At 43.1% G+C, this 23,201-nt stretch overlaps 1 protein-coding gene across 1 annotated transcript in view; it reads right to left on the reverse strand.

The window, feature by feature from the left end:
- The window catches only part of LOC115101043 (multiple C2 and transmembrane domain-containing protein 1-like), a 53,140-nt gene extending 31,174 nt beyond the window's left edge, over positions 1–21,966 (reverse strand). Inside the window, exon 1 of the mRNA XM_065004718.1 lies at positions 21,402–21,966. Within this exon, the coding sequence (XP_064860790.1) occupies positions 21,402–21,920 (519 nt within the window). The 5' untranslated portion in view covers positions 21,921–21,966. The remainder of the gene's footprint in view (positions 1–21,401) is intronic.
- Positions 21,967–23,201: the final 1,235 nt, after the last annotated feature.

Genomic DNA, 23,201 nt, shown 5'->3' on the forward strand with positions numbered 1-23,201 from the left:
CCTTGCCACGATACTAACGAGTATCACGATACTGGTATTGTTCTGGCCCTATTAACACTGTGTTGAAACTTTGTTGCTCCTTGCTGAAACAAACACGTCTTCGGTTGCCTAGGCAAGGGCCCCACAATGCAACAGAAGCACACATAGAAATAGAATGAATAGAACAGGCCTGGAACCTGTAACCCTGGCAATTTGACTTGTAAACTCATGGCTGACTAGAATTGCGATGCAATAATTTCCATGGTAATGTAGAATGTTAATTAAAATGATGTTAACTGATGTGGCTCATGCAATGTATTTTTTAATTTTTTTAAATAAATGAGGTAAAATGGCCAATCGAGCTCAACTAAAACTATGGAAATGCAATGGAAATCCCGTGGGGGAAAGTTCCCGAATCTCCTCATTGCCTCCCAGCAAAATTAGCCTACAATTAAAAATTAGCCTACAATCAATTTGTTGAAGCACCTTTGGCAGCGATTATAGCCTCGAGTCTTCTTAGGTATGACACTACAAGTTTGGCACACATGTATTTGGGGAGTTTCTCCCATTCTTCTCTGCAGATCCTGTCAAGGTCTGTCATGCTGAATGGGGAGGGTCACTGCACAGCTATTTTCAGGTCTCTCCAGAGATGTTCGATCGGGTTCATGTCCGGGCTCTGGTTGGGCCATTCAAGGACATTCAGAGACTTGTCCCGAAGCCACTCCTGCATCATCTTGGCTGTTTGCTTAGGGTCATTGTCCCAATGAACCTTCACCCGTCTGAGGTCCTGAGTGCTCTGGAGCAGTTTTTCATCCAGGATCTCTCTATACTTTGCTCCATTCATCTTTCCCTCAAACCTGACTAGTCTCCCAGTCCCTGCCACTGAAAAACACCCCCACACCCTGATGCTGCCTCCACCATGCTTCACAGTGGGGATGGTGCCAGGTTTCCTCCAGACGTGACGCCAGGTATTCAGGCCAAAGAGTTAAATATTGATTTTATCAGACCAGAGAAACTTGTTTTTCATGATGTGAGAGTCTTTTGGTGCCTTTTGGCAAGCTCCAAGCGGGCTCCCATGTGCCTTCTACTGAGGAGTGGCTTCTGTCTGGCCACTCTAACATAAAGGCCTGATTGATGGAGTGCTGCAGAGATGGTTGTCCTTCTGTAAGGTTCTCCCATCTCCATAGAGGAACTCTGGAGCTCTGTCAGAGTGACCATCGGATTCTTGGTCTTGGTGGTTCCAAACTGCTTCCATATAAAAATGATGGAGGCCACTGTTTTTGGGGACGTTCAATGCTACAGACATTTTGTGTTACCCTTCCCCAAATATGTGCCTCGACACAATCCTGACTCTCATAGCAAAGGGTCTGAATACTTATGTAAATGAGGCATTTCTGTTTTTTTTAAATGTTTTTTTATAAATTTGCTAAAATGACATAAAACTTGTTTTCTCTTTGTCATTATGGGCTATTGTGTGTAGATTGATGAGGAAAATGTGCAATTGAATCTATTTTAGAGTAAACATTTTCAAATGCATTGCACTTTGGCAGAGGAGATATAATTGATTTAATGTGTGTGTAGTAGAACAACAATACAGATACACAATGTTTGATTTTGGTCACAAATTGCGTGCCATGATTTCTTCTACAAGTTAGCAGGTTTTAATAATTAAAAGCAGAACACAGAACAGCCATGTGGGTTGTTTTGGTCCGTGTACCTGCCTCACTTGCTTACTCCGCACGTCAATAGGGAGTAGTTTGGTTCGAGGGCCTGTCATGCCAAATAGTGTCCCCCTCTGCGTCACAATGAGTTCTATCTTCTGTCGCTAGGGCTGTTCCTAGGGCTGTTGCCAGGGCTGGTGCTAGAATTTGCAACATTCTGACTGGATTATGTAATGAACCAAAGCGCTCATTGCTATGCTGGTTGCTTGGCTCTATTTTACCTCGTAGCTGTCGCGAAGGAAAGAGGATGCGGACAGTTCTAGTTCACCGCATAAATGTTCGCTCAGTCTGCAAAATTATGACCTCACAATGTCTCTCCAAGGTCGATGCTTTTGACGGAAAGAGACTGGAAAGAGAACACTTTCTTTACCTCGTACTTGTCTTTATATAAGTAAATATTGTTAAATAGGAATAAATAATTGAAGCTGTTTTTAGATTGACGTTGCTTGCTACCGTACTTATATACCTCAGCCTGCCTAGTCAGCTAGCCAGCTACAGTAGCTGCCAGACAGTTTTATTTTGCTAACGCTAGCTAGCAAGCTACTGTAACTGTTAACGCGGCTTTCTGTTTGTGTGTGGCTTGCACTTCAGTGGCATACCTCGAGGAGATTTTCTTTTATCTTTCCAACCAGGCGAAGTACTATGAAAACACCACTGATCTTGAAAAGAAGTGCAACATTCAGAGAAATTCACAATAACGTTGAACAGTTAATTTATATTAGATAATTGTACGGATTTAGCTACATACAACCATTTTTCAACAACCATTTTCCATCTAACGTTAGCTAGTTGCTAGCTATACATATAGTTCAGTGGAGGCTGCTGAGAGAGGATGGCTCATAATAATGTCTGGAATGGAGTAAATGGAATAGTATCAAACAGGTGGTTTCCATGTGGTTGATAACTACCATTCAGTTGACTCCATTCCAGCCATTATTATGAGCCGTCCTCCCCTCAGCAGCCTCCACTGATATAGTCATATGTCTGTCCTATTGAGGTGTCTAGCTCCAGTATCAGTTAAACCTGATCAATCAAATTGATAGGTGTAAGCAATTATGGTCATTCCAGACAATCATGTGTACCTAAGGGGGAAGGATGGCCAGCCAGGCAGGAGGGTGATTTTTACTAAGGAGGAGAAGGAGGCCGTGCTGACCGAGATGCATGCTGGCTATTTTGGAGTGAAGCACGATTGCCAAAAATCAACCTACGCTTCTTCTGACGGGGAATTGTAAAGGAGGTGGACAGCTGGGCAAGTGAAATAACCTTTTGTTTATCAGTCACATTCTATTATATCTGAAATGTTTATGATTTCAATGAGTGTCATATCAGAGAGCGCGCGAGTTTCCAATTTGTCACTTTTTGCAGCTCAGTACCCTATCTAGCAAGCCAGAAGTTTGAGAGGCCAAAGACTGTGGCACCAGAGTTGAAGCCCATCAAAGTTGTTTCATCAAGGCACATGATTTAAAAAATAATAATATTTCACCTTTATTTAACCAGGTATGCTAGTTGAGAACAAGTTCTTATTTGCAACTGCGACCTGGCCAAGATAAAGCAAAGCAGTTCGACACATACAACAACACAGAGTTACACATGGAGTAAAACAAACATACAGTCAATAATACAGTAGAAAAGTCTATATACAGTGAGTGCAAATGAGGTAGGATAAGAGAGGTAAGGCAATAAATAGGCCATGGTGGCAAAGTATTTACAATATAGCAATTAAACACTAGAATGGTAGAATGTGCAGAAGATAAATGTGCAAGTAGAGATACTGGGGTGCAAAGGAGCAAGATAAATAAATAAATACAGTATGGGGATGAGGTTCGTTCCAGTCATTGGCAGCAGAGAACTGGAAGGAAAGGTGGCCAAAGGAAGAATTGGCTTTGGGGGTGACCAGTGAGATATACCTACAGGTATGTGCTGCTATGGTGACCAGTGAGCTGAGATAAGGCGGGGCTTTATCTAGCAGAGACTTGTAGATGACCTGGAGCCAGTGGGTTTGGCGTTGAGTATGAAGCGAGGGCCAACCAACGAGAGCGTACAGGTCGCAGTGGTGGATAGTATATGGGGCTTTGGTGACAAAACGGATGGCACTGTGATAGACTGCATCCAATTTGTTGAGTAGAGTGTTGGAGGCTATTTTGTAAATGACATCACTGAAGTCGAGGATCGGCAGGATGGTCAATTTTACGAGGGTGTTTGGCAGCATGAGTGAAGGAGGCTTTGTTGCGAAATAGGAAGCAAATTCTAGATTTAATTTTGGATTGGAGATGTTTAATGTGAGTCTGGAAGGAGAAGTTGACAGTCTAACCAGACACCTAGGTATTTGTAGTTGTCCACATATTCTAAGTCAGAACTGTCCAGAGTAGTGATGCTGGTAAGTGATCGGTAAGTGTCCCAATTCAAATTTTGCACTGATAAGTTGTTTTGTAATGGTTGCTTTATTTGACCACAGCAGAGTTCAATATTATAGAATGTGTGTGTGTGTGTGTGTGTGTGTGTGTGTGTGTGTGTGTGTGTGTGTGTGTGTGTGTGTGTGTGTGTGTGTGTGTGTGTGTGTGTGTGAGAATCCTTACAAATATGAACATCTGTATACTGTATGACACAGATACGGGTAGGTATAAAGAAATCTTCTCTCTAACACTTTAAATGTTAGGGGTGGACTTCATCAGACCCTTCACGGAATCCAGGGATGGCAACAGCTGGTGTCTGACGGCGACCGATCACTGGGCAAATTACTTGGTTTGGAAGAAGGACGAAAGGAAGGCGAGACCTGGGAAACCTCGCTGTTATTTCACCATCTGTTAAAGTGAATATTAAAAAATCGCAGACAATAAAATAACCTGAAGCTAGTTTCAGTTTCCTTTACACTGACATCTATCTAGGGTTACCTCGGTGGAAGCCAACAATCTTCTACAGTTGGAGCAGTTGGACGGTCGACCACTGAAAACCCTGACGCCCTACACTTCAGTGAAGCCCAATAGACAAAGTACATTAACCTTTGGTTGATATTTGAGAAAGCAAGAAATTGTCGTTATGCTTATAAAAATGTACCTCTTCAATTTACCTCTCCAAATGACTTTAGGACCATCGACTGTCCGAGCCCCCCAGGAAGTATCCCATCCACCAGAACAAGTGAGTTCGGATCAGTCTGATTCTCTGTGCTCTGAGTCAGAGGAGGACCAGCTTGAGGTAGGCTATACCTTCCAAAAGTGTTGAAAAGTACATATCTACCATTTATAACACTGCACTAATCCATCAAATTTTCTCACAGTAAAGTGTAACCTGTGTTTGCTTGTTTACGTCTCTGTCTCCTACCCTGTTCCCTTTAACTCTGCTCCTGTTCTCCAGGACCTAGGGGTTCTGCCCAACACCCAGATGTTACATCATCTACAGCTACTGTTGTTGTCATGTTGTCAATATCTGCTAAGAAAGTTTTTTGCTCTATCATACTGGGCACATAGTATGTGAAATACACAGATTAAGTAAAAGCACTAGCACTGCAAACACAGAACAAGCAGTTCCTGGACTTTGGAGTCTCCCTCTTCAAGTCCCCGTTCTGAGACAGGCTGGCTATTGAGAACAAGTGACAGGCAGAACCTCCCACCCACACATCAACCATCTCCTCTATATTCCACACACCAGAATTCAGTATTTTAGTCTATGAGTGCACAAAAAAATCTGTGAAAATAAATGAATGACACAACTGTTCCAAAAACGATCAACGTTTATGTATTCCACTCTGAAATATTGCCATGTTGGTTTTCACATTTGTTTCACAAGGTGTTCATTATTGTAACTTGTAAGGTATCCTTTGATGGTATTTATTTGTTCCACATTATTCATTGTTGTATCCTATGACCTACAATAGATACATATATACTCAACCACAAGGGTGTGCTAACGAGCTTCTTTTTTATTTTATTTTAAATCATAACAGAGGACTACTGAAATGTTGTTATTTCAGTGTAGAGAAGGGAAGGGCAGGTGAAAATATAAACATGACAGCCAGACAAGCCAGTGTATGAATCAAACAGATTTGCATATGGATGGAGTGGAAATTAGCTGACTGTGATCTGTAATATTAGTAACTTTAACATGTCAAGCAGATTACACTTTTTCTTCTACATTTACAAAACACAGCCATGTTTAAGACATGGATTCCATGTTGTAGTGTTAACAAGGTACCAAAAAGTAGTTTGAAGTAATGTTTTAATTCCATTAGCTAAACAAAACTTGTTTAAATAGCAAAATTGCGGCGGAAATCAGCCTTGTTTACATAGCGATGATGAAAAGAACGTAATTAAGGCTGTAATGATCTCCAAAATTCTAATAATTAGGTCATCACACCGTTGAGATAGCTACGGACGCTTATAGTTTATCGAATCCTATTGTGACGCAGAGGTGGACACTATTTGGCTGGGGGACATTATTTGGCATGACAGGCCTCTTACACACATGCGTGCAAACACACACACACACACACACTATGCAGACACATGCAAACACAGACACACACACATAAAATTAAACGTCCCTTTTTCAGGACCCTGTCCTTCAAAGATAATTTGAATAATCCAAGTAACTTCACAGATCTTCATTGTAAAGGGTTTAAACACTGTTTCCCATGCTTGTACAATGAACCATAAACAATTAATGAACATGCAACTGTGGAACGGTCGTTAAGACACTAACAGCTGTCAGACGGTAGGCAATTAAGGTCACAGTTACGAAAACTTAGGACACTAAAGAGTCCTTTTTACTGACTCTGAAAAACACCAAAAGAATGATACCCAGGATCCCTGATCATCTCCTTGAATGTGCCTTAGGCATGCTGCAAGGAGGAGGCATGAGGACTGCAGATGGGTCCAGGGCAATAAATTACAATGTCCGTACTGTGAGAAGCCTAAGACAGCGCTACAGGGAGACAGGATGGACAGGACATCATCCTTGCAGTGGCAGACCACGTGTAACAACACCTGCACAGTATTGGTACATCTGAACATCACACCTGCGTAACAGGTACAGGATGGCAACAACAACTGCCCGAGTTACACCAGGAAAGTACAATCCCTCCATCAGTACTCAGACTGTCCGCAATAGGTTGAGAGAGGCTGGACTGAGGGCTTGTAGGCCTGTTGTAAGGCAGGTCCTCACCAGACATCACCGGCAACAACGTCGCCTATGAGCACAAACCCACCGTCGCTGGTCCAGACAGGACTGGAAAAAAGTGCTCTTCTCTGACGAGTCACGGTTTTGTCTCACCAGAGGTGATGGTCGCATTCGTGTTTATCGTTGAATGAATGAGCGTTACGTTAGGCCTGTACTCTGGAGCGGGATATTTTTGTAGGTCATGGTCTGGGGGCGGTGAGTCACAGCATCATCGGACCTGAGCTTGTTGTCATTGCAGGCAATCTTAACGCTGATCTTTACAGGGAAGAAATCCTCCTCCCTCATGTGGTACCCTTCCTGCAGGCTCATCCTGACATGACCCTCCAGCATGACAATGCCACCAGCCATACTGCTCATTCGGTGCGTGATTTCCTGCAAGACAGGAAGGTCAGTGTTCTGCCATTGCCAGCGAAGAGCCCGGATCTCAATCCCATTGAGATCCGGGACCTGTTGAGATCTGGGACCTGTTGCATCATAGGGTGAGGGCTAGGGACATTCCCCCCAGGAATATCCGGGAACTTGCAGGTGCCTTGGTGGAAGAGTGGGGTAACATCTCACAGCAAGAACTGGCAAATCTGGTGCAGTCCATGAGGAGATGCACTGCAGTACTTAATGCAGCTGGTGGCCACACCAGATACTGACTGTTACTTTTGATTTTGACCCCCCCCCTTTGTTCAGGGACACATTATTCCACTTCTGTTAGTCACATGTCTGTGGAACTTGTTCAGTTTATGTCTCAGTTGTTGAATCTTATGTTCATATAAATGTTGACACTAAGTTTGCTTAAAATAAACGTGGTTGACAGTGAGAGGATGTTTCTTTTTTTGAGTTTATGTACAAACATATGTGTGGAGCACAGGTTAGCTGCTTGTTCACCTGCACCCGCCTGCAATTTCTAAGAACCTCAACTATTAGGTTTATGATTCTGATAAAGATAGCACCTCTACAGACAGTAACTGCGCGTTCCCATTCTCTCAAGACGCTGAAAGAAATAATTTATCCACCCCTGTTTTATCCACCCTAAACCCACCCGCCCCTGCGGCTATAACCGCAGGGACCGCGGGTTATGAGTCAACCCACGTATCACTAGGGGACACACGCACGCACACACGCACGTAAAAAGCAATCTTAACCTCAGATCAGTGTCTTGGGTCATGTTCCTCCTACTGCAAGGAAATAGTTTGGAACATAAACACATAGTCTCTGTCCCAAATGGCACCCTATTCCCTACATAGGGCACTACTTTTGACCAGAGCCCTATTGGCAGCCAAAGGCTCCCTGTTGTAACATGATGACACCTGCTGAGGAATCCACCCCTATTTCCCTATTTTCCCTTTTCCAAGTATTATGAAAGGTTGGCCCCTGTGCAGGCTCAGACAGGTAATCTGCCGGAAAATGTCCCTGTGGTACAGGAATTTTTAACGCTCTCTGTCATCCTCACTCCGAAACACACACACCTCTCTTACTCACTCCTTTTCTCCATAAATACTCCCCGTCTCTCTCTATTACTCGTTCTGTCTCTCTCTACATGATCTCTCTCTCCTTCCCTCCCTCTCTCCGGTACAATGCAAAACTTGTCTAGAATATAATAAAAATTTAGGATTATATATCTAGATCAGGAATTCCGACAGCCTGTAGTGTTCGGATGTAATGGATATGGCTCAGTCTGCAAAAACACATTTGGTCAAATTAGACTCCCTTTGAACCTCTCATCATAAACTTTCTCTCTCTCTCTCTCTCTCTCTCTCTCTCTCTCTCTCTCTCTATCCTAACTCTCTCTCTCCCTTTCTCATTCTGTTCCTCTATCCATAAACTCTCTCCTTCTCCTGCTGCTCTCTGTCTCTCCCTTCGATCGCAGTACATTCTGGCAAACAGTCGTGCATTTCTGTAATGGATACTAAAACACAATCACACTTGGGAAATCAAGCTGGTGGTTCTGCACAAGGCAAAGGAAATTGGAAAAAGCCACTGGGCACAAACTGGTTGAATCAACGTTGTTTCAAGGTCATTTGTCAACGTTGTGCGATGTGAAATCTATGAGGAACATACATTGGATTTGAAAAAAAGTTATCAACATAAACTGTTGTTTAGAGGGTGAATTTCTAACCACAGGATTATGTCATCATAGTTACCAAAGACAAACCTTGAAATAATTATGTTGAATTTGCACATAGAACAATGTCAGATCTTCAATGTTATATCCACTATCTGGGAAAAAAAATATAGGATGTGCAGCACCTCCTACTGGAGAATTGATCTATCTACAGCTACCCTTTCAGTTCCAGGGTTTTATTTACCACGCCCTGCTTAGCGATGATATTTGTCACTGACTACCAATGTGCTATCGTGAGAATGATTGTTGGGAGATGTCCACTTAAAAACTAAATAGATTCACTGTTGCTATCAAAGTTATTCCGCGCATATATCATCAATGATGCTATTAAGGCCGATATAGCGTTTGCAAATCAACAACTATCGTTTCAATTCAACCGTGGAATCAACCAAATAAGACAACAGGTAGGCCTAGGGCTTACGAATTGTGTTTGGTTGTCAACGCAACCAAATATCAACATTTGAAGGAGATGTATCATCTGATTGGATAGTTCCATCTGTGCCACTGATTTAGTCTGGCTTTAATTCCAGTTTGTCTACAAAATGAATCATTTATTTGTTACGCCTCTGACTCAACCTAAAATCTACGTTAAAGAATAGGACATTATTTAAAGTGCATTTTATGTTTGATTTGATTTAGTCTCTTAAATGCGATTTTTGGTTGAGATGGAGACGTGAATCCAACATAACAATTACTAATTTGAAGACAAACTGAATACTGTAATTAAAACCAGACTAAGTCGGTGGCACAGATGGAACCATCCAAGCAGAATATAATTCTCCTTTAAAAGTTGATATGTGTCTGAGTTGACAACCAAACACAATTCAATGTCACTTTAGAAATTACAATAAATAGCTTATAAACTTGTCGACAAGGTGACAAATTATGTTTTGGATTCACGTTTCCAACTACAGCAGTCGTCACTATTTCAACCACATTTGCGATCGAATGGTCGGTCTCCAAGGCATTCCTAGTCAATCACCAAACATTTCTGTAAAAAAAACAACGATACATGAAAAAAAATAATATATATATATATATTTTCGAGTTGTTGGCAGTAGGTGCACTTCAGCAGCCCTCGCGCCGGGAAGGCAAAGTGTTTCCATTTTCAACCATTTCATATGTTTGGAGGGAAAACTCTGCCTATGCGGGAGGCCCAGAGAGCAAATTCCAAATCCCGCAAACAAACAATCACCTGCCGCATTTTATCACCAAATGAAAACACACATTTAAAAAGTGTGTCCAGTACTTCAGTCAAACTTCCCATTAATTTGATGAGAATTGACATTCCAACCTGTCTCTTCTACAGTCACGTTGCACTTGTGAAAATATATATAAGCTATCATATCATATCACGACCCCGTGTGAAAGTGGGCTCACAAGAGAAAATGGTTGGTTCATAGAACGATAGCCGCTAGATGCAGTTGTAATAAACAGAGTGGATTCTGTTATCTTACTAACAAATGTGGCCCTACGTTTTGAATGGTTTAGGCTCCTAAATAGAATGAACCCATCACTGAAAGGAAAAACTCAAGAACGCGTACGTACAATTGAAGTCGGACGTTTACATACACTTAGGTTGGAGTCATTAAAACTCGTTGTTCAACCACTCCACAAATTTCTTGTTAACAAAGTTTTGGCAAGTCGGTAAGGACATCTACTTTGTGCAGGACACAAGTCATTTTTCCAACAATTGTTTACCGACAGATTATTTCACTTATAATTCACTGTATCACAATTCCAGTGGGTTAGAAGTTTACATACACTAAGTTGACTGTGCCCATAAACAACTTGGAAAATTCCAGAAAATGTCATGGCTTTAGAAGCTTCTGATAGGCTAATTGACATAATTTGAATCAATTGGAGGTGATCATTAGTCCTCCACAAGTCTGGTTCATCCTTGGGAGCAATTTCCAAATACCTGAAGGTACCACGTTCATCTGTACAAACAATAGTACGCAAGTATAAACACCATGGGACCTTGCAGCCATCATACCGCTCAGGAACGAGACGTATTCTGTCTCCTAGAGATGAACGTACTTTGGTGCGAAAAGTGCAAATCAATCCTAGAACAACAGCAAAGGACCTTGTGAAGATGCTGGAGAAAACAGGTACAAAAGTATCTATATCCACAGTAAAAAAGAGTCCTATATCGACATAATCTGAAAGGCCGCTCAGCAAGGAAGAAGCCACTGCTCAAAAACTGCCATCAAAAAGCCAGACGACGGGTGGCAACTGCACATGGGGACAAAGATCGTACTTTTTGGAGAAGTGTCCTCTGGTCTTATGAAACAAAGATGGAACTGTTTGGCCATAATGACCATCGTTATGTGTGGAGGAAAAAGGGGGCGGCTTGCAAGACGAAGAACACCATCCCAACCATGAAGCACGAGGGTGGCAGCATCATGTTGTGGGGGTGCTTTGCTGCAGGAGGGACTGGTGCACTTCACAAAATAGATGACATTATGAGGAGGGGAAATTATGTGGATATATTGAAACAACATCTCAAGACATCAGTCAGGAAGTTAAAGCTTGGTTGCAAATGGGTCTTCCAAAGGCACGACGACCCCAAGCATACTTCCAAAGTTGTTGCAAAATGGCTTAAGGACAACAAAGTCAAGGTATTGGAGTGGCCATCACAAAGCCCTGACCTCAATCCTAAAGAATTTTTGGGGGCAGAACTGAAAAAGCGTGTGCGAGCAAGGAGGCCTACAAACCTGACTCAGTTACACCAGCTCTGTCAGGAGGAATGGGCCAAAATTCACCCAACTTATTGTGGGAAGCTTGTGGAAGGCTACCCAAAACATTTGACCCAAGTTAAACAATTTAAAGGCAATGCTACCAATTGGAAATGTGATGAAAGAAATAAAAGCTGAAATAAATCATTCTCTCTACTATTATTCTGACATTTCACATTCTTAAAATAAAGTGGTGATCCTAACTGACCTAAGACAGGGACTTTTTACTAGCATTAAATGTCTGAGTTGAAATGTATTTGGCTAAGGTGTATGTAAACTTCCGACTTCAACTGTATGTACTGTTTCACTCTACTATGCCCACAAGCCAGGGTTGACAATGGGTGGACAAGACCAGGCACTAAATCAGACTGGGGGAAATGGTGATGGTTCTTTCCTACACAGAAGTATCATACAAAATGATTGCCTCATGATCTTCTGAACTTCCCTATGCCTTTCTGATGTATTTCAGTCACTACAAACCATACTGACTTCAGAATGAAATACTGTCAAAAACACTGTCAGACTGATTTGCAATAGAATGTCATAGCCCAAATTAAAAAAGATAACATTGGCAGTTAATTACACGATTACCTGGTGGGGTGGCAAAAAATGTTTGATATCAAAAATGGGTCGCTGGCCGAAAACGTTTGGGAACGCCTGTGGTGGCCTGTGATGTTAAACCGTCGTTGTTGAGATCTGACATTCTGCACAGCGCACGACGAGACGTAGGCCAATGTCAAATCGTCAACCCATCACATTTGTCAAATCCTTATAGGCTAAATTCCAGCTAAACTTGGAGGAGAGTTCGAACTAGGCCTATTTACATAGAGCATGCTTCTAACAAAGCGATACAAGTCAGTAAATAGCAGTATTAGACTGAAAGATATAAGGTCATTTTGTCAAGCTTGTGAAGCTCTCCATGTTCATTAAAGGGATACCTTGTCAGCTCGGTTGTTTATTCAACATATTTGCTGATACTTCACTCAATCCCGATTTTCCTAAAACAGCTGCAAATGTGGTCTCTCGTTTCAAAACAGTGTTCTAAGTGCTCTTTAATTAGCGGGGGGGGGGGGTATTCATATAGGCTACACTGTCCCACAAAATCATATCAACTGTAATGTAACATGTAATCTCAACTGCAATCTAAGTCATTTGGTTCTGCTACTAGATGAAGCGGTGACGACACGTTAATATGTCGTATAAATAAACCAGAAATCTGACATTGTTTTCCCATTGAATTTTGGTAGTGCTTTTACATGGTTGTGAGCATAAATCCGAGTGGCTACTCCTGGCTAACGTCTCTGTCCCAGAGCAAGCACCAGTTAGCCTGGAGCTAGCCTCGAGCTAAGCCCATCTCCCGACTAGCCGAAGAGGTCCAAAGATACCTAATTTGCCAATTGGCCTGGACCCTCTACTGACCCTCTACTGCCGACACGGAGCCCCGCCGATCCATCACGACTGGTCCGCCGACATAATCGTCCGAGGGGGTTTCAACAGGCTTTTCCGCTGCGACATCGCCAAAGATCCATCTGCTGGCCAAGGCCCGCGAGCTTTCTGAATCGCTGTATCTCCAGCTCACCGCATGAAGAGGAATAAACAGACTCACCCCATCGCGACGTCCCCCAAAGGTTAACTCTCTAGCCCTCGCTATCTCCCTGCCTGCTAATTCGGCCTGCTAACGGCTTGTCAAGCTCCGGTCCGCTAACTGCTACCTTGTCTAGCTCGGGCCTACGAACTGTTAGCTTGTTAGCACAGGCCTGCTAACCGTCTGAACCACCGCGTCCCAATCACTCTCTGACCCCATTTACTTTCTATCTCTTTTTGATTTTTAATTTGTTTATACCTTCCGGAAACCTGCCTCACCCAATGTGATACGGAATCGCTATTACTTTTACTCTTATTTTTATTTTTATGACACACTCAAGAACCTCCAGACGCTAACCAGCTAACTAGCTACAAGCTAGTTAGTCATTGTTAGTTTTTAAAAAAAACCTGGATAACACTCGCCAGCCCAGCCCCCTGCCCATCCACCGCTGCCCCTGGACACTGATCTCTTGGCTACATAGCTGACGCACGCTGGACTGTCCATTAATCACGGTACTCCTTTCTGCTTGTTTGTCTTACCTGTCGGCCCCGTTGCCTAGTCAACGCCATTTTACCTGCTGTTTGTTGTGCTAGCGGATTAGCCCCGCCTACTGTTTTTAGCTAGCTTTCCAAATTCAACACCTGTGATTACTGTATGCCTCGCTGTATGTCTCTCTCAGATGTCAATATGCCTTGTATACTGTTGTTCAGGTTAGTTATAATTGTTTTAGTTCACAATGGAGCCCCTAGACCCACTCTGCATACCCCTGTTACCTCCTTTGTCCCACCTCCCACACATGCGGTGACCTCACCCATTACAACCAGCATGTCCAGAGATACAACCTGTCTCATCATCACCCAGTGCCTGGGCTTACCTCCGCTGTACCCGCACCCCACCATGCCCCTGTCTGCGCATTATGCCCTGAATATATTCTACCATGCCCAGAAACCTGCTCCTCTTATCCTCTGCCCCCAACGCTCTAGGCGACCAGTTTTGATAGCCTTTAGCCGCACCCTCATACTACTCCTTCTCTGTTCCGCGGGTGATGTGGAGGTAAACCCAGGCCCTGCATGTCCCCAGGTACCCTCATTTGTTGACTTCTGTGATCGAAAAAGCCTTGGTTTTATGCATGTCAACATCAGAAGCCTCCTCCCTAAGTTTGTTTTACTCACTGCTTTAGCACACTCTGCTAACCCTGATGTCCTTGCCGTGTCTGAATCCTGGCTCAGGAAGGCCACCAAAAATTCAGAGATTTCCATACCCAACTATAACATCTTCCGTCAAGATAGAACTACCAAAGGGGCGGAGTTGCAGTCTACTGCAGAGATAGCCTGCAAAGTAATGTCATACTTTCCAGGTCCATACCCAAACAGTTCGAACTACTAATTTTGAAAATTACCCTCTCCAGAAATAAGTATCTCACTGTTGCCGCCTGCTACCGGCCACCCTCAGCTCCCAGCTGTGCCCTGGACACCATTTGTGAATTGATCGCCCCCATCTAGCTTCAGAGTTTGTTCTGTTAGGTGACCTAAACTGGGATATGCTTAACACCCCGGCAGTCCTACAATGTAAGCTAGATGCCCTCAATCTCACTCAAATCATCAAGGAACCCACCAGGTACAACCCTAACTCTGTAAACAAGGGCACCCTCATAGACGTCATCCTGACCAACTGGCCCTCCAAATACACCTCCGCTGTCTTCAACCAGGATCTCAGCGATCACTGCCTCATTGCCTGTATCCGCCACGGAGCCGCAGTCAAACGACCACCCTCATCACTGTCAAGCGCTCCCTAAAACACTTCTGTGAGCAGGCCTTTCTAATCGACCTGGCCCGGGTATCCTGGAAGGACATTGACCTCATCCCGTCAGTTGAGGATGCCTGGTCATTCTTTAAAAGTAACTTCCTCACCATTTTAGATAAGCATGCTCCGTTCAAAAAATGCAGAACCAAGAACAGATACAGCCCTTGGTTCACTCCAGACCTGACTGCCCTCGACCAGCACAAAAACATCCTGTGGCGGACTGCAATAGCATCGAATAGCCCCCGTGATATGCAACTGTTCAGGGAAGTCAGGAACCAATACACGCAGTCAGTCAGGAAAGCTAAGGCCAGCTTCTTCAGGCAGAAGTTTGCATCCTGTAGTCCATGGAGAACAAGAGCACCTCCTCCCAGCTGCCCACTGCACTGAGGCTAGGTAACACGGTCTCCACCGATAAATCCACGATTATCGAAAGCTTCAATAAGCACTTCTCAACGGCTGGCCATGCCTTCCGCCTGGCTACTCCAACCTCGGCCAACAGCTCCGCCCCCCCCGCAGCTCCTCGCCCAAGCCTCTCCAGGTTCTCCTTTACCCAAATCCAGATAGCAGATGTTCTAAAAGAGCTGCAAAACCTAGACCCGTACAAATCAGCTGGGCTTGACAATCTGGACCCTCTATTTCTGAAACTATCTGCCGCCATTGTCGCAACCCCTATTACCAGCCTGTTCAACCTCTCTTTCATATCGTCTGAGATCCCCAAGGATTGGAAAGCTGCCGCAGTCATCCCCTCTTCAAAGGGGGAGACACCCTGGACCCAAACTGCTATAGACCTATATCCATCCTGCCCTGCCTATCTAAGGTCTTCGAAAGCCAAGTCAACAAACAGGTCACTGACCATCTCGAATCCCACCGTACCTTCTCCGCTGTGCAATCTGGTTTCCGAGCCGGTCACGGGTGCACCTCAGCCACGCTCAAGGTACTAAACGATATCATTACCGCCATCGATAAAAGACAGTACTGTGCAGCCGTCTTCATCGACCTCGCCAAGGCTTTCGACTCTGTCAATCACCATATTCTTATCGGCAGACTCAATAGCCTCGGTTTCTCGGATGACTGCCTTGCCTGGTTCACCAATTACTTTGCAGACAGAGTTTAGTGTGTCAAATCGGAGGGCATGCTGTCCGGTCCTCTGGCAGTCTCTATGGGGTGCCACAGGGTTCAATTCTCGGGCCGACTCTTTTCTCTGTATATATCAATGATGTTGCTCTTGCTGCGGGCGATTCCCTGATCCACCTCTACGCAGACGACACCATTCTATATACTTTCGGCCCGTCATTGACACTGTGCTATCTAACCTCCAAACGAGCTTCAATGCCATACAGCACTCCTTCCGTGGCCTCCAACTGCTCTTAAACGCGAGTAAAACCAAATGCATGCTTTTCAACCGATCGCTGCCTGCACCCGCATGCCCGACTAGCATCACCACCCTGGATGGTTCCGACCTTGAATATGTGGACATCTATAAGTACCTAGGTGTCTGGCTAGACTGCAAACTCTCCTTCCAGACTCACATCAAACATCTCCAATCGAAAATCAAATCAAGAGTCGGCTTTCTATTCCGCAACAAAGCCTCCTTCACTCACGCCGCCAAGCTTACCCTAGTAAAACTGACTATCCTACCGATCCTCGATTTCGGCGATGTCATCTACAAAATGGCTTCCAACACTCTACTCAGCAAACTGGATGCAGTCTATCATAGTGCCATCCGTTTTGTCACCAAAGCACCTTATACCACCCACCACTGCGACTTGTATGCTCTAGTCGGCTGGCCCTCGCTACATATTCGTCGCCAGACCCACTGGCTCCAGGTCATCTACAAGTCCATGCTAGGTAAAGCTCCGCCTTATCTCAGTTCACTGGTCACGATGGCAACACCCATCCGTAGCACACGCTCCAGCAGGTGTATCTCACTGATCATCCCTAAAGCCAACACCTCATTTGGCCGCCTTTCGTTCCAGTACTCTGCTGCCTGTGACTGGAACGAACTGCAAAAATCGCTGAAGTTGGAGACTTTTATCTCCCTCACCAACTTCAAACATCAGCTATCCGAGCAGCTAACCGATCGCTGCAGCTGTACATAGTCTATTGGTAAATAGCCCACCCATTTTCACCTACCTCATTCCCATACTGTTTTTATACTGTTTTATTTATTTATTTATTTACTTTTCTGCTCTTTTGCACACCAATATCTCTACCTGTACATGACCATCTGATCATTTATCACCCCAGTGTTAATCTGCAAAATTGTATTATTCGCCTACCTCCTCATGCCTTTTGCACACATTGTATATAGACTGCCCATTTTTTTTTCTACTGTGTTATTGACTTGTTAATTGTTTATTCCATGTGTAACTCTGTGTTGTCTGTTCACACTGCTATGCTTTATCTTGGCCAGGTCGCAGTTGCAAATGAGAACTTGTTCTCAACTAGCCTACCTGGTTAAATAAAGGTGAAATAAAAAAATTAAAAAAAATAAAAATAACACATTGGAAATTCAACTAACTTGTGGGTCTCTTTTTGGGTCTCTTTTTGAGTGGGTGAATATAGGTTGTAATCTCGTTGATCAACATCTTAACCAAATATGAATGATTAACCAAATGATCCACGTTGAAATGACGTGGTGTGCCCAGTGGGTAGTGTCAAATAGTCTGACTCTCACTGTATCACCTTGGCAGACATTCTTTCGGAGGTTTTCAGAGTTTTTCAAAAGGTTGAACGTACATATCGTTAGGACCGTAAGAAAATCAATATGTCAATTGATTGATAAGAAAAGCCATGTGTGAAACATGAAACGTAACAGTTAAATTAGATCTGTAAACGAACAAACCCTATGTTAGGATTATGAATTCTATGAATTCTTACTTTATGTCTCCCTTGACTCAGTTACAGATGTTTTTTTTATACGTACAAACTTTGGCATCTGCTGAAGGACATAGCTAGTCGAAGTTAGCTAGTCAATCAAGCAACTCTAGCCCAGACTTTAGAGTTGCTTTGAAGCTTCCGGTTTCATTTCCAAAATAAAGTCTAGAGCTTGTTTAAGAACTGCATTCGATAACGACATTCGGCGTAACGATAACTGCATTCGATACCAGTAGATTATGTAGTATAGGCTTGGGGCTTCAGCAAATGACGTGTGTGGGAATGATACTATAAAGACACGGAAGAGCCTTGTCTAGAATAACCACCTGAGCAGAAAAACAAAGAAAGTAAATGTGATTTATGCTAGGCCTATTCCACTATCTAAGTATGCCATGCTGTTGTGTTATTTAATGGCCATATATTTTATAGCCGCGTGGGGCTACTGTGGTGATCATGTAACCTAATGAATCACACTCCTTCCAGGATTTGGGAGCACGGACTGTAGGTCTTATATTAGGCATTCTGACTGCTGTATTTGCTAATTCCACTCTGTATGGAGGCTTGTTATAGCCATTCGCGTTGCACAACGCCATCACGCAGAGGCTATATCCATATCAATAAATGAGACAAAACAAAATATTGATTTAAGTCTTGGCTATAACCTGTCCTGAGGGAAATAGCCAAGGGATCCCAAATGGTCAAGACTATCTACAGCCTATTCTTATTGCCAGATCTGTTTTTCCCTATCAGCCACTGCATGTGCTTTGTCAACTATTTTGTTTAAAATGTATTTAGAGGCTATACTTAGAGGCCTGTGAGCTAGGTTCTCTCTTTAATTAGAGGCCTATAATAAAAAGTGTTGCGATGGAGGGAATAGCCTATATGGAGACTACCTAATGTCAGACTTAGCCTACGTTTAACATCTACCTCGTTCGTTTCAAAGTTAATATGTTCTGAATTCTTTAAATCATATTAACCCTGCCTACAAAATATGCTTTGGCAAGATTTTGAGTGATGAAATACATATCTAAATATTCTATATTAAAACATTTTGAGTGGCCAAGAGCGTTCATACATAATTCAGATTCCCCAAACATGTAGTATTATTCTATGTTTCATTATTCCTGGTAGATACTACTGGTTATGATTCATTATTCCTGGTAGATACAACTGGTTATGAGTCATTATTCCTGGTAGATACTACTGGTTATGATTAATTATTCCTGGTAGATACTACTGGTTATGTTTCATTATTCCTGGTAGATACTACTGGTTATGAGTCATTATTCCTGGTAGATACTACTGGTTATGTGTCATTATTCCTGGTAGATACTACTGGTTATGATTCATTATTCCTGGTAGATACTACTGGTTATGTTTCATTATTCCTGGTAGATACTACTGGTTATGATTCATTATTCCTGGTAGATACTACTGCTTATAATTCATTATTCCTGGTAGATACTACTGGTTATGTTTCATTATTCCTGGTAGATACTACTGGTTATGTTCCATTATTCCTGGTAGATACTACTGGTTATGATTCATTATTCCTGGTAGATACTACTGGTTATGATTCATTATTCCTGGTAGATACTACTGGTTATGATTCATTATTGCTGGTAGATACTACTGCTTATGATTCATAATTCCTGGTAGATACTACTGGTTATGATTCATTATTCCTGGTAGATACTACTGGTTATGATTCATTATTCCTGGTAGATACTACTGCTTATGGTTCATTATTCCTGGTAGATACTACTGGTTATGTTTCATTATTCCTGGTAGATACTACTGCTTATGATTCATTATTCCTGGTATATACTACTGGTTATGTTTCATTATTCCTGGTAGATACTACTGGTTATGTTTCATTATTCCTGGTAGATACTACTGGTTATGTTTCATTATTCCTGGTAGATACTACTGGTTATGAGTCATTATTCCTGGTAGATACTACTGCTTATGATTCATTATTCCTGGTAGATACTACTGGTTATGATTGCAGACAGAGCCAAGAGAATGGGATGGTGCAATATTGAATTAGTCATATTTTGATAAGGTGCATGCATGGGGATGTCCACGTCACCCAGAGATATGCCCATGCTGTAGAGATATACCTATTGGACTGAAACTTCACTGTTGTAGGCATAATACAGCTAGTGGTACAGCTGTATCCATTCCATTAGCTGCCTGAATGTGAAGTCAACTCAACTGAGTATTAGAGAATGGAGACTTCTAACTTGAAAATGCGCAGGATACCTCTTTCCGGTTTCCCTGACTTCCGTTTTTTTATACTGTGCTATGCTTGTTCGGGTAGCACTCCGCACAGGCTGTTTGGTGTAGGTTGTTTTTGTTGGTAAGATGAAACGGACAAAACTCTGAAAGGTATTATTGTACGTCAGAATTGCAACACAAGATTAGTAGCAACACAAGCCTACATTTCTTTGGACCATAATCGTAACATGGTGTTTGTATGTTCACAGATGAAATTTCACGTTTACCTTTCATGTTTCACACATGGCTGTTCTTGCGATCCTAACGATGAGCACGTTCAACCTTTTGGCAGCTATCTGGCTCCATACTCTTAGATCATGCATTTCTCTTACTCCCCTCCCCTCCCCTCCCCACACAGCAAACACACACACATGATCCTTTTCAGAAACACTATGGTATTACATTGTCTTATCTCAGACCCATTTGGGCACCAATTTGTTGTCTCTCAGAGGAAAGGAGATCTTTAACTAACTATATATACACTTCTATTACCCTTCCCAAAACCCTGGGATTGTGTTTTTCTTATTTGATGAAATATCATCTGTCTTGTCATTGTGTAAAGACACACAACTGTACCCTGTAGTCAACAGGTCTGGTCAGGCTGCAGCTGCTGTCTTAGCTGGAGAACACACATCATGCACACACACACACACACACACACACACACACACACACACACACACAACTAAAAGGTGAACCATATGACCATCAGATCAACCTGTCCTGCAGGTATTGTTATGCAATGTTTGTTTACTTACCCAAATGACCTGTTAAACAAATTAAACTGTTCACATTTGTTTGGTCGAGCATCCCAAGGTAGTGTTGTCTTTGGTTGTTAGCTAAAGGTAACTTCCTTTGATGATGCGGGTGCTGTTTTACACCAGCATAGTAGTTTATTTTAGCAGCTTCAATGGAAATGATGGTTAGCCTAGAACCCTAAATAAAGGCTACAAAAGAGCTACAATATATTGTAACGGGGTGGTACAGTACACGTCGGAATAGCCTGTAGCTCCAATATTGCTACTATAGCCCACATTATATCTATAGGCTCCATGTACATGCTGCAAAGATATTACTCATGTAGGGCTAATAGAGATAGGCTATAGCGGTATCTTTGTTTCATTGATCCTTACCTGCAGGTCAGCTTTATCCAGTTGTGCCTCCTTCTCTCCTACATCGCTGTCACTACCACTCGCTGAAGGGTCCGCAACCAGCCTCTCCAGGCACGAGGACCCCAGCGAGGAGCTCTTGTGGTGGGATTGCACCAGCTGTACTAGCGTGGGCTTCGGGATTCCCGAGCCGCCAACGACTTTCTGTGTGTCGGGCTGCATCGGCTCTTCGCCCGCCTGTCTGGAGCTGTGGCTGGTCCTCGGGTCCACTTTGCCGCAGAGGGGCGACTCCTGCAAGTCCAAACCCACCGGTTCAGAGAATAGGTCGGGCTGTGAGGAGGAGATCACCCGATCCAAAACAGGGTGTTTTTTCTTCTTCCGAAACATCCACAATGATCCCTTCTCCTTTTTCTCATCTGGGTTTCTGGCGCTGAGTTTGGGGCTAAGGATGGGTTTGGCTCTCGCTTGAAATTGTTTCCACATTGTGTTTTGCTGGGACGAGGACGAGGAGGCTTCATCGTCGTTCTCTTCACTTCTCTCCATTCTCTCCTGCTCGTTCTCTCTCTGTGTGGTGCGCTGCTGCTTTCGAAACGATAAGTGTCACAGCATGATGGACTGACAAGGCGCACTGGAGAACCAGCAGCTATTGCGCATTACGCAGTTTCTCCTTTGAAGACACCGCAACGTTGCTTCGATGAACTCTGTAGGGTAGACCAATGGAGTGAGTGATAGTAGCCTAATTGCTTTACGCGGAAGTACGCTGATTTGCCGTGAATGGTAGGCTACTCTGCAAAGGTGGTGTTTGCATTTTGCCCAGATGTTTCAAAACAAGCGTATTCAACAGCCCGCAGGGTGCCAAAAGATTCCTGTCTGTACACCAGGTAGACTACAAACTAATAGGCCTGTGCATAATAAATGATCAAATTAATATTACATAATGTGAGTAGCCTACTATCAAACTAGACATGCTGTTAATTAATGTATACCAAGCTGGTTAAATAGACCTATTTAATCCAGGGGTGTAGGAATGGGTGGGGCTGGTTGGGCCCAGGCCCACCCACCAAAAATAAAATGCTCTTTAATTAAATTTTGGTGTTCCAAATGGGACATTATTTGTCTTTTTACATACACATGCAAAAACCCTCAGATATAAATCATTGCAAGCAGTGCACTACGTTAGTCAGATTTTTACTAAATATAACAGAACAGATGACATGGAATGACATTCACTCTCACTGGATGGTTTGCCAAAAAAATTATTAACTGAAAGCCACACACCCAATAAACCATGAATATGACTGCGTTGAGGAATATGTCACTGTGCTTCTGCGGCTATTTGCACCATGCCTCTGCCTATTTCATTTGTTAATTTAGAAAATAAGAGAGTTCATTGTACAGTGCCTTTATCACAGTCAACACACCTATATTTGACCTTTAATTAACATTAAAAATGCATAATTTTCTCTCAGTTATCACGTTTCAGGTAAGACCAAAATTCAGACTGTGTTGAAGTAACAATGTTTATCACAGCAACAGGGGCAGGTCAAGACAGGCAGAGGTCGATAATCCAGAGTAGTGGGGCAAAGGGTCAAAAGGGTCCAAGGCAAGGGTCAAAACTAGGAGGGTGAGAAAACGAGAGACTGGGGGAAAGCAGAATCTGAGACAAAACGTTGGTTGACTTGACAAACAAGACGAACTGGCAACAGACAAACAGGGAACACAGGTATAAATACCCAGGGGATAATGGGGTAGATGAGCGACACCTGGAGGGGAATGAAGACAAGCACAAGGATGCGATGAGCATTAAAACTGCACATTTATCTC

This window comes from Oncorhynchus nerka, linkage group LG19 (assembly GCF_034236695.1).
Source record: "Oncorhynchus nerka isolate Pitt River linkage group LG19, Oner_Uvic_2.0, whole genome shotgun sequence".
Classification (NCBI taxonomy): Eukaryota; Metazoa; Chordata; class Actinopteri; order Salmoniformes; family Salmonidae; genus Oncorhynchus; species Oncorhynchus nerka.